Source organism: Caretta caretta, chromosome 7 (genome assembly GCF_965140235.1).
Source record: "Caretta caretta isolate rCarCar2 chromosome 7, rCarCar1.hap1, whole genome shotgun sequence".
NCBI lineage: Eukaryota > Metazoa > Chordata > Testudines > Cheloniidae > Caretta > Caretta caretta.
In genome coordinates this window covers 19,383,364-19,399,094 of record NC_134212.1, presented here as the reverse complement: position 1 = coordinate 19,399,094, position 15,731 = coordinate 19,383,364, and the positions used below count along the sequence as shown (strand labels likewise).

General features: G+C 41.7%; 1 protein-coding gene across 9 annotated transcripts in view; it reads left to right on the top strand.

Annotated features, from left to right (window-relative positions):
* Window positions 1–15,731, top strand: part of TMCC1 (transmembrane and coiled-coil domain family 1) — a 207,871-nt gene that overhangs the window by 143,841 nt on the left and 48,299 nt on the right. The window contains exon 1 of one of the 9 annotated variants that reach the window (XM_048857215.2): window positions 14,962–15,186. The exons of the other annotated variants lie outside the window; for them this stretch is intronic. Coding sequence (XP_048713172.2) covers window positions 15,166–15,186 — 21 coding nt within the window. The 5' untranslated portion in view covers window positions 14,962–15,165. Of the gene's footprint in view, window positions 1–14,961; window positions 15,187–15,731 lie in introns of those variants that run through there. 9 annotated transcript variants of the gene reach the window in all.

The window sequence follows — 15,731 nt, the reverse complement described above, 5'->3', positions numbered from 1 at the left end:
TTGTATAATCTGTCTGGTTCTGTGATTGTTTTTGTTTGCTGTATAGTTAATTTTGTTGGGTGTAAATTAATTAAGGTGGTGGGATATAATTGGTTAAATAATGATGTTACAATATGTTAGGATTGGTTAGTTAAATTTCAGTAAAATGATTGGTTAAGGTAGCTAAGCAGAACTTAAGTTTTACTATATAGTCTGCAGTCACTCAGGAAGTAAGGGGGGAATGGGGGTGGGGAAATTGGAATCATGTTTTGCTAAGGGGGGAATGGGAACAGGGACACAGGTAAGGCTCTGTGATGTCAGAGCGGGGAAGGGGGACACTAAGGAAGGAAACTGGAATCATGCTTGCTGGAAGTTCACCCCAATAAACATTGAATTGTTTGCACCTTTGGACTTCAGGTATTGTTGCTCTCTGTTCATGCGAGAAGGACCAGGGAAGTAAGTGGGTGAAGGAATAAGCCCCTAACAAGGTAGTGCAGAATAGCTATTCTGAGCCTATTTCTTGTGTAAATAAGCCCTTAGAAGGGATCTAAAGCCTGTTCCGTGGCATTAGCTAGTTTCTAATTGAGGGCGCGGTGGTGGAGGGGGGGAGAGGAGGGAGTTCCCCTATGGGCAAGTTAATATGTAATTGTCCACTGTAGGTTTTCTTGCACCTTCTTATGAAGCCTCTGGTACTAGCTACTGTCTGATCCAGGATGGCAATTCCTTTGTTCCTGTTTAGAATTAGAAGGTTGCATACTTCATTGCTTCTGCAGGCCGCTCTCATTGTGCACACCAGGGGTTTTCTGTCTCCCTCCCTGCCCCCATTCTCCTCCATTTCCCCTTCATCTCTTCCTCCCTACCCCACCCCCCATTATTTCTTTTTTCTGACTTGAAGATAGGCCATTTAGGTCTTGGGATGACGGGCAAAGCTGAGCTGGGGGGCGGGGGTGTTATGATGGAGTTATAAGGTGTTAATGGTTTCATTACTGGGTCTTTGATCTGTGTGCAGTCACAGAGGTGGTTGAAGCTGCTGAGTCTGCTAACCAAAGGCTGGGGCTCAGCATGTCTCTCCCTTTTAGTTTTCCTATTTTCAGCAAAATCAATACGATTCTGCCCACTGGTGTCTAGACCATGTCCCTAAAATTGTGGAATTGATTGGATGCACCATTCAAACATCATATTACATACAAAGAAATATCCTCATACAAAGAAATGTCATCAAGTTGAGTGTAGGGCCTCAATTCACTTGGCCAATTAGCCCACTTAGGTAGTGTATGAAGAGACACATTGGAGGAATCCTGTGTGAGTATAGAGATTACAGTTCATTGATTAGGAATTCCTGGAGTGAACAGTCTCATCTTTTCCAAGCAATGTCTAATCTGAAATGATTAATGGGTCACTGTCTTTGTGAACTGAAGGGATTAATTAACTATTAAGAAAGTAATAGTATAATGTGTGCTGGGGGGCAAAATTTAGATAATTGATGATTGGCCATTAATCCTTATTAACAATAAAATTCAGTTATATATCACTACACACCCACAGATTTCCAAGCACTTTACAAAGGAGGATTTTATTATTTCCATTTTACAGGTGAGTAAACTAAAAAACAGAGGAGGAAGGTGAAATGATTTCCCAAATTCATAAAGCTAGTTAACTGCAGAGTGGGGAATAAAATCCAAATAATAGCCAAAAGGGATAGAGATTTTTATGTTGCCAAATGACAGTTGTAACAGATAGGTGACATACAAATTTTTCACATTGAGCTGGGATCTAGAAGTGTGATAGTGATTCCATTATGAGCTGCAGAAACCAGTTTGGCTATGGGAAGGGAACAAATTTGAACATTGACTTTTCACTCCGGTCAGTAAAGGATCATTAGTCTTTCTTAGGAGATATCAGTTCACTCCACAGGAGGTGCTTAGCTAGAAGGAAAGGGAAAGAACCCAGAAAGTTCCATGGCAGTTGGAAAGTTGATTGTGGTGGGGGTGGACACCATCATCAGCAATGCACAGCCCAAGACACACCCTGAGTACTGAGAGCGGGTATGAGGCCTCAAGTCTGGAGAAATATAAGGTAATTTTGAGATGCCTCCTTCCAGCTAATGGAATTTAGACCATAAAATTATAGAAAGTGGGTGTATTGTAGGTTCCAGCAGTAACAGACAAACCTGTCTGAAGAGAGAACCACTATCTGCTTAGTATAAACATTAAGATCATAGTAAAATAAAGGTTTCAGAGGAACAGCCGTGTTAGTCTGTATTCGCAAAAAGAAAAGGAGTACTTGTGGCACCTTAGAGACTAACCAATTTATTTGAGCATGAGCTTTCGTGAGCAGCTCACTTCATTGAAGGCATATAGCACTAGGCTGTGTGTCTAGGAAATCTCAGAATGCTTTTCAGTTGTACCCCTTCAGGTAGCTGGGAATTCAGCCCCTTTCCTGAAGCGCTACCTTCTCTCCACCTGGCAATTGCTGAACTCTGCAGTTTTTACCTTTTGATAGCAGGCTTGGGAGACAACCAGCAGAGCAGCTCTAAAGTGGTCATTTTGCGGCCTCTTGCTGAAGTTGCAAATCTCTTTCTGAGGAAGGCATGATTTTAGCTCTGTTCATGTTCTCTTTTGACTTCCTTTCATTGCTGTGGAGGTAGCAAGTTCAGTACTGCCTCTGAAGCAAGGTGAGCTCGTGGATCCCATTACTGCTGAATGGAGATTTGGTTATGGTGAAGGAGAATGGGTTTACCTTGCCAAGCCTCTCCAGGAAAAGAATGATGAGAATGGAACCACCCCTAAAAACATTGGCGGTAGTAGGGATTGCAGGTTACTGAATCCTCCTCCCTCTACCACTAAGTCAACAAAAGATCAGGGTATTTAGGCCTGTTGGGAATGTTCTGAGCAGGGAAGTTATCAAACAAACAGGCCCATTTCCAGCCCCAAACAGAGCAAGTTCCCACACCTCAGCTGCCTTTTGGATTGGTACTGAACTCTGAAACTAGAACTGAAAGGTCCCTGTGAAAGACTCCTTTGTACTGTAGCCAAATGCTATTCTGCATTATGCCCATATACATTATTTGTAGGAAAATACTGTAATTGTGTGTCTGAAACAGAACTTCAGCAGCACTAGTGATGTATCTTCCACATACTGTGTAGTAATCAGGACCTCCACAACCCTGGCCCTATCTATACTAGAGGAGTTTTTCAGAAATGTCTTGCCTTTGCTAATACTGGTTCAGCTCCACTGGCAGTCTGCAACATCAGAAATCCCTTATTTAAACTGGATGCCAGCATTTTCAAGCACCATGGCATAAACCAGGGTTGGGCAAACTACTGGCCATATCCGGCCCATCAGATGTTTTAATTGAGCTCCCGCTGGGGAGAGGGTTCTGGAGCTTGCCCTGCTCCAGCACTCCAGCCGGGGAATGGAGTCAGGGGCTTGCCCCGCTATGCGCGGCTCCCAGAAGCAGTGGCATGTCCCCCATCTGGCTCCTATGTGTAGGAGCAGCCAGGGCGTCCACAATCCACACACTACCCCCGCCCCAAGCACCATCCCCACAGCTCCCATTGCCCGGGGACTGTGGCCAATGGGAGCTGCAGGGGTGGCGCCAGCAGACAAGGTAGCATGCAGATCCGCCTGGCCAGTGCTGCACCTCCACGTAGGAGCCGGAGTGGGGACATGCTGCTTCTGGGAGCTGCTGGAGGTAAGCAGCGCAGAGAGCCTGCATCCCTGACCACCTCCCATGCCCCAACCCTGATCCCCCTCCCGCACCCCAACTGCCTCATCCCCAGCCCCACACCAGAGCCCTCATTCCCAGTCCCACCCCAGAGCCTGCACCCCCAGCTGGAGTCCTCACTCACTCACACACACACACACGCCCAGAGCCCCCTCCCGCACCCTGAACTCATTTCTGGCACCAACCTCAGAGTCCGTATCCCCAGTCAGAACTCTTACCCCCTCCTGCACCCCAGCCCCCAATTTTGTGAGCATTTGTGGGCCGCCATATAATTTCCATACCCAGATGTGGCCCTCGGGCCAAAACGTTTGCTCACCCTTGGCATAAACGCTGCTCAGAATATATCTAAAGCATGATCAGCAGCCAGCTATGGTGGTATTCCCAATTTTGCTAACACTGGTAAAGTTGAACTGTTAGCAATGATCAGGAATATTTGAAAAATTCCCTTGTATAGACAGGGCCTAAAATGATCTTCCTCTTTCCACAAACTTTAGTCTCTTAACTTAGTACAGGGAGCCCTCTAGTGGCTAATTATAACCATAACCACATTTTGTAGCTTGAAAGTGGGAAGTTGGGTGTCCCTTATTTAGACACCTGGAATTGGAATTTGTTAATAAAGTATCCTCCCTCACTCCCTTGATATTCAGGGTGCTGCACAGTGACTCAAGCTAAAATGATTATTAAAAACACTTTAAAATGCAAGAGGGACACCTTGCTAAGATAAGAGAACTGTTTATGGGAGTCTGTACAGGAAGAAGGGACAGGTTCCATACATGAGACTAACCATAATTATATTTTTTTAAAAACTTTGAAGATAAGTGGAGAAAGGGTTTCATATGGTGGTTAATAATGGGGTGAAGAGATTGGGACAGATGACTAGGAGAAGCAAGCGCCTGAAATCCTTAAAAGACAGATGGAGTTGACTATGAATATCCATCTAGATAAAGTTCAAGGAAAAAGTCCCTGATATAGTGAGAACCCTAAATGTCTGATCTTAGATTAGAAGGTAAATATTAAATAACATGCATGTTTAATATAAAGTTCTCCAGACTAAAACTCACCTTACCTGATCACTCTCCTTACAGTTATTTAGATGCATCCGATGAAGTGAGCTGTAGCTCACGAAAGCTTGTGCTCAAATAAATTGGTTAGTCTCTAAGGTGCCACAAGTACTCCTTTTCTCCTTACAGTGTGTATGGTAACACCCATTGTTTCGTGTTGTGTGTAGAAATCTCCTCACTCTATTTTCCACTGAATACATCCGATGAAGTGAGCTGTAGCTCACGAAAGCTTATGCTCAAATTTGTTAGTCTCTAAGGTGCCACAAGTCCTCCTTTTCTTTTTCCTAGTTACTGAAGGCATTCTTGTAGCTATTGAACTCTCAGTAATCTGTGTTCATTGTAAAGTATGATAGTAACTGTTCATGAGATGTCCTGTCACTTGCACTAGTGCAGTACTGTGGTTCAGTTTGTGTCCTCTGTATTTAAAAAGCATTCATTTCAAAGGACTCCGTTGTGGCATTTTTAATAATTTTAATATACTTTCCCCTTCAGTTACATCTTAGAAGCTTGAACCTAAAATCTGTTTTTCACCAAAATTGTGTTTCTCATCTTATACATGGGTCTGATGTTGAGTTAGTGGCTTTTAAATATTTATTTTGGAAGATAAACAAATAAATTGACTTTGCAAATATGTCTAAAAAGCCAAAAAGATCAGATCCTGGTTCTTCCAGTCTTTTTATAGAATCCCTTTAAAGATCATGTGGTTTGTGAGGTTTTTTAAAATGTGCCAATACTTAAAAAAATAAAATAAATAAAAAGCCCTGGAGGGTTTTCTCCAGAAAAAGTTCTTTACTTTTTAAACTAGAAATATCTCTTGGGTTTTTTTTGGATTCTGTGACTAACTGAAGAATCAGTGGGGTTATGACATCAGAGATACTATGCAAATAAAAGCTAGTAATTTTTATTCAGATAGTTCAAAAGTTTTAAATTAGACTCTGTTTAGCTCAAGTTCCACACAGGAGAAAAGATTCAGCATCTCCATCTCTTCATTAGTTGTGGGCTGGGTGGGCTCATAATACACATTCACAGCCTTTGAATCCTCCAGCAGAACCACAGGAGGTCAGACATGATATTCTTGATACTTCTAATGTTAAAACTGAGCAGGTGAAAAAACCTTTTATGCCTTCTTTATAGATCATAAAGAAATAAAAAGGGGACAAACCTGTTTATTCCTTGGCAACTCCTTTGTCATTCACAGTATCATGTACAATCTGGCAGCTACATCAGGGCTTGTTAAAGTTTAAATCAAAAGACCTTTCGAGAGGAAAGCTTTGTTTGTTCTTATCTGTTCCCTGCAAAGTTAGATGGCAGATGGCGAGTGACTAATCTGTGATTGGTTTTAATAGGCACAGCAACCATTAGGTGCCTTTTTGGTTAATTTGTGTGCAACTTTTCTTTTTATAGTTTAAGGTCTTCAGAATGGTTATGTTTGTACATAGCAGAGTGGGGCCTCAGGCCTGATTTAGGCCTTTAATCATTATTGTAATACAAGCAATTATAATATATGTTGAGTTGATTGTTGGCGCTGCTTATAACACTTTCCGCTCCATGTAGCATACAGGCCACTTCTGCCTCTTAGAAAAGAAAGGAAAGCAATTGTCCTGTTTGTCCTGTGAATAACCCCAATTTTGAAAAATCAAGCCCATATAGTTTTGATTGTTTTATATAAACCAATGCAAAATTCTGTGTGGATGCTCCTTATATAGGTTTAGCTTGCATCGATAAATTACCATGTGCAAGCTAAACTGCTGTAAGTGTGTCCATACATGGTTTGTAGAAGTTTAGCTAAATCTGTTTTCAAACCAATATTTAATATTACATATTGCAGAAACAGATTTACAGATTGCGAATACTGTATGTTTTAAAACAAAACTCCATTTTCTCCTTCATTTACGGGCCAAGACCTAATCTCATGGTTCTTTGTCTGCCCTGAGACAATGTAAGATATCAATATTGCTGAGGGAGATCAGAAATAAAGCTCACTGGACTGCTTAAAGTGCTAGTAAAGTTGTCAGCAGTTGAGGTAGGGGACACAGAACCCTGACTTCCTATCCTGTCCTCTTCCTGGCTTTTCAGTTCATTCTGAGGGGCTTTAGTAATTCCTATACGTTTTACATGCAAATATAGAAGTATTTCCAAGTGCATTAGACATAATGTTATAAGGATCATGTCACATAATCTACTTCAGCAAGAAATAATAGCAGCATGTCCCTTTAAAAAACAAACAAAAATAACTTTGCATCATTTTATGCTACAGTTATCCCTTTTATTGGTCCAGTGAATAAGTTCCAAAGCATAAAGCTATGGAATGCGTATCCTTCCCTGCCTCCCCCCCATCCTTTTCTAGACGGTGACAATTTATTTTAAACAAATAATGAGAGAAACTCCTGAAGCATGAAGAGAGGACATTTTTGGACCCCAAACTTCTGTGCATTAAAATATTAGCTCCAACAAATGAGATCCAATTATCTACCTGGTCACTCTTCTTCCTAGTATCAGAGCAGATATTTATATCTCCTGCATGCAAATGGTACCAAAGTCTTTGTCTCAGTCTGTGAATTAACTAACCTGTTAACATCTACAGCACTCTTATTGTGTGTGTGTGTGTGTGTGTGTGTATCTATTTATTGCTGTAGAAATGTGTTAATAGATCAAAAAAAATCAGCAGATGTTTCAGTATGTTACTCATGCAAAATGTTTTGTGGAAGTAGCTAATTTCAGTTTCCACTGCAGTGCACAAGCAGTGTCCACTTAGAAGATTTAAATCCAGTATTTTATAGGTCACGTATTTATAACAGGCTGGCTAACTGCCCCCTTTGCTCTTACACACAGGCTGCATGTACTCTGGGGAAAACTCAGGAGTGTTGGTGGAGCCAATGGTGCAGCACCGCTAGTAGTAGCAATTGTGACAGCGGTAATGTAGAAAGAAAGACACAAGTGTTTTCACCACCACGTCACCTACCAATGCCTAAAAGGAATCTGTGTTAAAAATGACTGAGCCGTGTCTATCCTGCAGCTTCCATCATTGCTAACAGAAATGGAAAGTTAAAGGGCCCAACTGTCCATTAGACAAGGCCATAGATTTGAACTGCTGTTCCCAGTCCCCAACAGGAATGTGGGGGGTGGGATGCAAGTGCATGAGTTTTCTATATTGGGTTCCAGGACTGTGGCTCTCACTCATTGCTAACATAGTGCAGATTTTGAGGGGTACTGCACTATTATAGATGCCATCCTTTGGATAAGAAAAACTAAGTGTCCCTTCTCTTCATCATTGGTGGTTGTCATGCTAAAACCTGATTTTTGAAGCTCAGATTATCTTTGAGTGCACTCTAATGTATAACTTGTATAAAATATAGTAAAGTCTTGTCTTTACTGGGATTAAGTGCCTGGGAGTGGGGGAATCCTTGTTTTAATTTGAAGGCAGTTGAGCCTTTTGAATTTTGAACTTATCAGTACAGTGATGCATTCTTGAGGACTAAAAAACAGTTTTCCTTTTGCACCCCTGAAAGTAAGTTGATTTGTGTCAAGAGTCTGACAAACCCAGTTGAAGTCTGACAGGGTTCACTGAACTGGAACTGAGGTTTCTTTTAAGGCTTTCCACTCCGTATGCAGTAGCAGAGCTGGCCATCCTTTGTTGTATTCAGAGAAAAAGCAAATTCGATAGAACTGAAAATAATTTGATAGGAAAATTCATTTGAAAAACAAGAAACAAAGCTTGCAGTGATTGTGCTATCTTTACACTGCAAATGGATCAGACGAATGCTTATATTGCACAGTTCATGTATACACAAGTAGCTAATGAGTAGTCATTGTTTAATTTGGGTATAATTTATTAAGTATGGACATTGGCAATATGCTCAATACTAAAAAGACATACATTTAGACAGTCCCTGCTTGTGAGCATCACAAAAGATCCAGGACCAAGATTTTCAAAAATACAAGCCTAACACATAAGTCCATATTTAGGCTCCTACAGAAGTGACCTGTTTTTAAAAAAAGTTGAGTGTCTAGCAGGTTCCATTGACTTTTCAACCTGAGATTTTAGGGGAGGATCTTTATCTATAAAGAACAAGGGTTACATTTTTTCTTTTATGTCACTGGGAAACAAGTGTAATGAATTTACACTTCCAGGGCATACTGTCGTATTTAATATTATACATCTGAAACTTTTTCTGTTACAAAGACCACTTTAAATTGTAAAAACAAGATAAATTTAAAAAATCTAATTTACTTTTCACTTTATGGGTGGTTTTTTTGCACTCTTTCAGTTTGGACAAACTAGTTTCTGGTGAATTTCACATTCAGGTTCTCATGCAGTAGCAGAAACCACAATGTTTGATTTACAGTGAGAGAGACATGTTTGTCTGAAAAAAAACTTTCAACTGGAATTAAGATATTTTTGGTTTGTTTGTTCCTTAGAAGGCTCTTTGGGTTTAATTCTTTTAAAACCTTATTTTACATTGCCTACATTTTGGTTCAAATTAGACCTCCAATGTCACTTCCAACTATAGGGAATATCTCTTTTAAAAATTAGAGGGAAGACAGTAGTATTAATGCAGCCAAATTATTTCCTTTCACCTTCCAGAATATTAACTCCTCGTATTACTTCTCTGTGTGAAGGGTGGAATGAGATTTTCTTGAGTCTCAAATGACATCCTCTCAACTTTTGTTCAGCATGACCCACCTTGAGTCTGAACAGATCTAATGTTCAGAATCACTCTGACCTCTTGCTTCATTAATTCATTAACATACGCTATGACAAAGTGGGAATTTTCTGTAATATTTTTATGAATCCTCTGTGCCTCAGTTTCCCTCTGTACTTTGCATTGCTACTCAGTGGTGCAAAAGGGTTAAACCTGCTCTTGGAGCAGAGCAGAAGACAGGAGGTGTGTGTCTCATCCAGCCAACTGGAGTGGAATGGATGAGTCATTTAAAGAACTGGTCAAAACTGACAAATATCAACAGGGGCTCCAGAGAAACGATGAAAAGCCCAAGGATCAAACAATCAACACCTAACAGGTGGAACCTGTGAATTCAGCTGGAGAACAAAGGGGAAAGGTGGCAGATGGCTGACACAAGGGCAACCCTCTGAAGAGACATAGGACCATCACCTTGAACTGACAAGGAGTTGGAGGGAGAGGACCCAGAAGTAGTGTGTGTATTAGCACGTATGGGGTCGGAATGGACTCTCCCTAAAGGTTATGCTAAACTAAGGACTTTGCAAGACTATCCTTACAGTTGGCTAATAAATCCTACTGTTTTGAAAAGGCTGCAGGCAAATATTTGCTATGGGGTATTGGTCCCTGAAGGGGATAAAAGTCTGACCAGGAGTCTATCTTAGTTGGCCAGAGCTCCCTGCGTGAAACCAGAGTGGTGGAGCCTAGAATCTCAGACTCGGAGGTATTAAGGCCATGGGGCCTACCCTTAAGGAAGATTGGGATCCGTTGGGGGTCTCCCACACAGAAGGAGTTTCTCCAAGGGACATAGTACAGATCCTGTGGATCCATGACTCACAACCCTTCTCTCTGTCTCAATCTTAACTCACTGGTGTCACTTCGACCCTCAGCAGCTGTGAATGTTGTTCATTCCCTGGAACTTTCTGTGAATAAGAGGCAGTCGCGCATGTTTCCCTAAAGACCATGCTTCCTTTGGAGAGTGACTTTGCTTCATCCATCTGTATCTGTTCTTTGATCTTGTGCAGTTACATAACACATTTTTGAGGGGTTGCATGTTCTGAAAGCTGTAGCATCCATATTTTATATGTGTATACAAAAATCTTAGGACGTAAATACTAATGTGTAGAGTAAGTCCCTCTATTTGAAGTAATACTGTTTGGGACTTTTGGAAACAGCTGCATAAGAACAGTTTGATTCCACAGTTAGACATCTGAATCGGCAAGCACTGTTCATGTTACACTGCCGCTTTTCAGAACAATCACAGCTGGAGACTTTTCCTTTGCACACTTAACTTGATTCCCAGCTACCTCTTTATTAAAATTCCTTTTACAAGTACGCTTAGAGGTTCTTATGCAAATTTCCTTTGATATGATCGACATAAACTATAATACAGGAATCCTCTTCCTCTGTACTTGAAAATTTTTGGCTGTCTCTTATGGCTTACAGCAGTGGTTCCCAAACTTTTTACCAATTGCGTTTTGTCCCTTTTTTTTTGGTGATCCACCATTACATATGTACACCTCTACCGCAGTACTAAGGTCCTAATCCTGACCCAGTGTGGAGGCAGCTGGACCCACCCTGCATGGTGCTGCAACTCTGGACCAGGTCACAGTGCCTGGATCAGAGAGCCAGGCCCAGCTTCGCAGGACTAGACATGCCACTGTGGGATGAGCATGGGGCAGCCTCGCTCTCCAAAACAGACATGCACACTTGTGCTCTCTCTTTCCCCTCACCCTCTCCAGCCAGGGGCCAGCCTAAACCAGGGCCCAGGGATGGGTTAATCTGGCTCAGGATATGGCCACCCATCTAGAACCGTTGACCCACTGTTCAGGAAACACTGGTTTATAGCCGTGCTTACAGGTTGGTCTTCTGTGGCACCTCAGCCTCCACTTGTGCACATACAGTTTTGCATGTGTTCACTTTCTCTGCATTGGCGTCTCATATGCAGTAACAATTTCCTAACTGGGTGTCTTTTATACACTTTTATGTGTTGAACAAAAAATTGGGTTTGATATGGCTTTATCCAGGCATATTCTGTTGCCTGAACATGAAAGCCTTAGTCCATAGAAGCACAAATAAAATTGCATGTGTGTGAGAGAAGACCTATGCTGAAATCAGTTCCTGAATGTGTTAGGACTTTGTGGTGTATATCAAAGTAAATTCTAATATTCATAATTTGATTCACCCAAGCATACACACTTTTTTCCCCGCCTATGGCTTAGTCCATACCACCCTCTTGGCTTTACCAGTCTATCCTCCTTCCACAAGAGAACTGGATGAAAGTGTCTTGATTCCTCAGGGATTGCAGCTCTTCTGGCACCAGGCAATGGCAGAATGGAACTGGATACCTCAATACAGGTTCATTCACTGAACAGCTTGGCACAAATACTAGGTCAGCCTTCTAGTAATCCATTCTGAATTATTGAGAAATGGAAAGGGTCTGAATATAAAACTTTAATCTAAGTAGCTAGTAAAATAACTAGCTTAACCAACTGATGACTAGCTTTCAATACTGGAGAAGAGGAACTCTATTTATTATGATATAGATCAGTAATTTGCAGTTTACTATGGTTGGAATTCACCCAACCTGTAGTGCTCCCTTAACCAGATTCCCTTTCTCTTGTACCACTAGATAGGTTTGAACTAAGTGGAGCAAACCAATTTCTCTTGCACATACTGGAGGAGCTGTGGTGGTTTCTAAAAAGAATGCTGCTTTGGCATTGTGCCATGAGTTGGGTTTTTTCTTTTTTTTGATGCATTCTTTTTTCCGTTTGTCTCCCGCTGCTTGTAGATTGTACGTAGAGTCCCTATGTCTTTTCATGCAGTTGTTTCAAATTCAAGTAGTGGAAGGCCTAATTAGGAAATCTTGATCAAACAAGCATTAAAAACAGCAGTATAATAAGTTGAAATTTAATTAGGACAAAGACTGTTTAATAAATTAGTAAATTCTGAATATAACTTTCTCTACAGAAATTTGCCTTAACTATATCAGGATTTAACTTCTGGAGTGCTGTCTAGCAGACCAGTACATGAGAGAAAAATGCACCTGGAATACTGACAAGTCACACGCTACATCTATACAGAGGTTGCATTTGTGTTTAGCAATGAACCAGTTAATTCTTCACTCTGAATAATTTATCATATGACTGCAGCCACACCATCTCTGTTATAATCCCATAAAACCTCACAGGCCAAGCAGGGTCAGTTCAGTACTTGAATAAGAGAACTGTAGCATGCACTTTAGTACAGAAGTTGGTGGTGTTGAGTATAATTCATTGTAGATTCACTTAATTGTAGCATGGGTAACAGTAGTAGTGAAGACAAAGCAACCCGGGCTTCAGTGTGGGCTAGTTGCCCCCAGCACAAGCCCACCGGAGATTCTGGGTAAATACTCAGGTTGCTGGCCTGTGCTGGAGTCCATGCCACCACATCTTCACTATTCTTGTTATGTGCACTCGCTAGATTAAAGCTAGCATCCATATGTCTACCCATGCTACAGTTACACCATAATTTGAAGTGTAGGCATACCCTAAAAGTTGGACTTCCATTACTCCTGAATCACTGCCTCTGGGTGGTTTTAGCTGGTATGATGCCACTGGCTGGAGGTGCTGGTTTTCAAATGAGATGTAAACCTGAGCTTCTTACCACTTGTTTACTGAAGACTTAGTGGCACTTGTAGCAAGAATTAGGGATGTTTTATCAATGCGTGTGTTAGCTTGGTTCCATCACTGATAATTATTCTCCCTCCCTAAATTCTTCTGCTGCTTCAGTGTTTTTCCTTAATGGTTGTCTTAAATAAAGTTGGAATAGTAACAGAAACTGATGCATTGTGTGCTGTTAAACTGTTACTGCACTTTTGATGGCTGGTGATCCTGTTTCTAGTTTTTATGTCACTTAGGCCATGTCTACACTTCTACTTTGTTGGTACAACTTCTGTCACACGGGGTGTGAAAAAACATACCCCTGACTGACTTAGGTTACACCAACAAAAGCGTAAGTGTGTTGACAGGAGAGCTTTTCCCGCCGACATAGCTACCGCCTCTTGTGGCGGTGGTTTTATTATGTCAATGGGAAAGCTCTCTCCTGTCAGCATAAAGCAGCTACATGAGCAAACTTACAGGAGCACAGCTGCATCAGTACAATTGTGTCACTGTAAGGCAGGGGTGGCCAACCTGAGCCTGAGAAGCAGCCAGAATTTACCAATGTACATTGTCAAAGAGCCATAGTAATACGTCAGCAGCCCCTCATCAGTTCCCCCCGGCTCCCAGCGCCTCCCATCCATGGGCAGCTCTGCGGTTCAGCGCTTCCCCCTCCCTTCCTCCCTCCCCGCACCTCCAAATCATCCAAATGATTCAAACATCCAAATGTTTCGTGGCATGCAGCAGGCTCTGGGGAGGACATGGCAGGCTCAGGGGAGGAGTAGGGGCAGGGCCTGTGGCAGAGCCAGAGTTTGAGCAGTGAGCACCCCCCAGCACATTGGAAAGTTGGCGTCTGTAGCTCCATCCCTGAAGTCGGTGCCTATACAAGAGCTGCATATTAACTTCTGAGGAGCCGCAGGTTGGCCACCCCTGCTATAAGGTCTCTAGTGTAGACATGGATGTATCAGAGCATCACCTGTGGTGCTATATACAAATACTTTTAATGTGCAAAATGCTCTGGATACTTGAAAAATCACTCTCTAAATAGATCTTATTTCACATGTTAAGCATCACTTTGGGGAAATTTACAATAAAGCTTTTGAGTTTAACTCAGCTCTGAAGTGTTCCCTCTGCTTCTCCGCCTCTTGCTGTTACTTGATTTTTTTTACATTATTTAATTTTTGGCAACAGCCAACTTCCAGCACATGCAGTACTTTAGCCTCTATCCCCCTTTTCTAAACTAATTGGGTTCAAGCAGCCTTGGAAAGAGGCCTCCTCTTGTTACTGTAGTCATATGAGCATCTAATCTCAAAAGTTTTTAAGCCGCATCAAAATTCATGTGCTTTGTTTTCTCAGCCCTCCTCCCTCCACTTTCAGTTCCAGTAAGTGACTTCAGCTCAGAGGAAATGCTGCAGGCAGACAAAGACAGCGACTCTTCTTTGGGCCTCCTGAGTCCCTAATTAAATTAGGGCCTCACTAGCTGGAACAGGACTCTGAGGGGGAGGGGAAAGAAGAGGCCTTTTGGAGTATACAAGAACTACGCTCAAGCTGGGGCTTTTTAAGCTAAGTGCTTTCATCACATAAGACCTTCTGAATGATCTCCTCCATAAGATTGCAGAGGCTGTATATTGATTGATTAGGCTTTTTCTGTATTTAGCTTGGACGCATGAAACGTTCATGTCCCTGACGTTAGTTAAAGGCTTGATCAAGTCATCTGGCTTCTGCTGAAGTAGTTAAACTGCTGCAAGCAGTGTCTTCCACTGTACATGGCTTCATACTGAGAACAAAGGCAAGAAAGAAGGGGCGGGGGGAAACATGACAATCGGCAGTGAAGCACTAGACTAGAGAATTCATTGCAGATGTGAGGCTTTACATACAGACTTGCCAGGTTACATCTTGTCAGTGAGTGGAAAGAACCTTTTCAATTTTGTTTATAACGAAGACTTGTTTCTTAGCATTCTTAAAAAGATGTTTCAGTACATTTGTGACAGTAGAAATCCATTCTTAATGCCATTGCATAACTAACAAAACTTAAAGAAGAAACATGCCCTCACCTTGAATGGGGAATGTGACTGATTTTCTTTATGGAGGTGATACTGAGCCTGGTAGGTTGATTAATTTGTTTAATTTTGCAATAGTCTCTTATTGTTCTGTAAGATTTAGGAAGACTCTCAGATACTATGATGATTGGGATTATTGAAGAGAGAGTTTTTGGGGGGTTGTTTGCACGTTTTGTTCCTTCATTATGGTGAGTCTAATCCATAGGGATTCCAATGCTCTCCAAACTAGGTTTTTTACCCAGGAAGATTGATCTTTTTCTTGTTGTCCTGTAAGGAAAAACTAAAGTGAGGTGCTACGAAGAGACTTAACAGTGACAGGGCAAATCTTCTCACGATTGTCATTTCCTCACATCTGTCTTTCTAGACATATGTGTTTTACTAACGAGGTTCCATTTGAGAAATGTCTTTGCTGAAAGAATTTTATAACTTTCTCTAACCCAGGCACAGTTTAACTTTTGAAGTGAAAACTCTGTGCAACTTCCACTGACCTTGCTCTGTGTGTGTGTGTGTGTGTGTGTGTGTGTGATACTGAGCGCACAACAGCGGCGATAGCATCTGCCCTTGTACCAGCTTTAAACCTGAGACTGGAT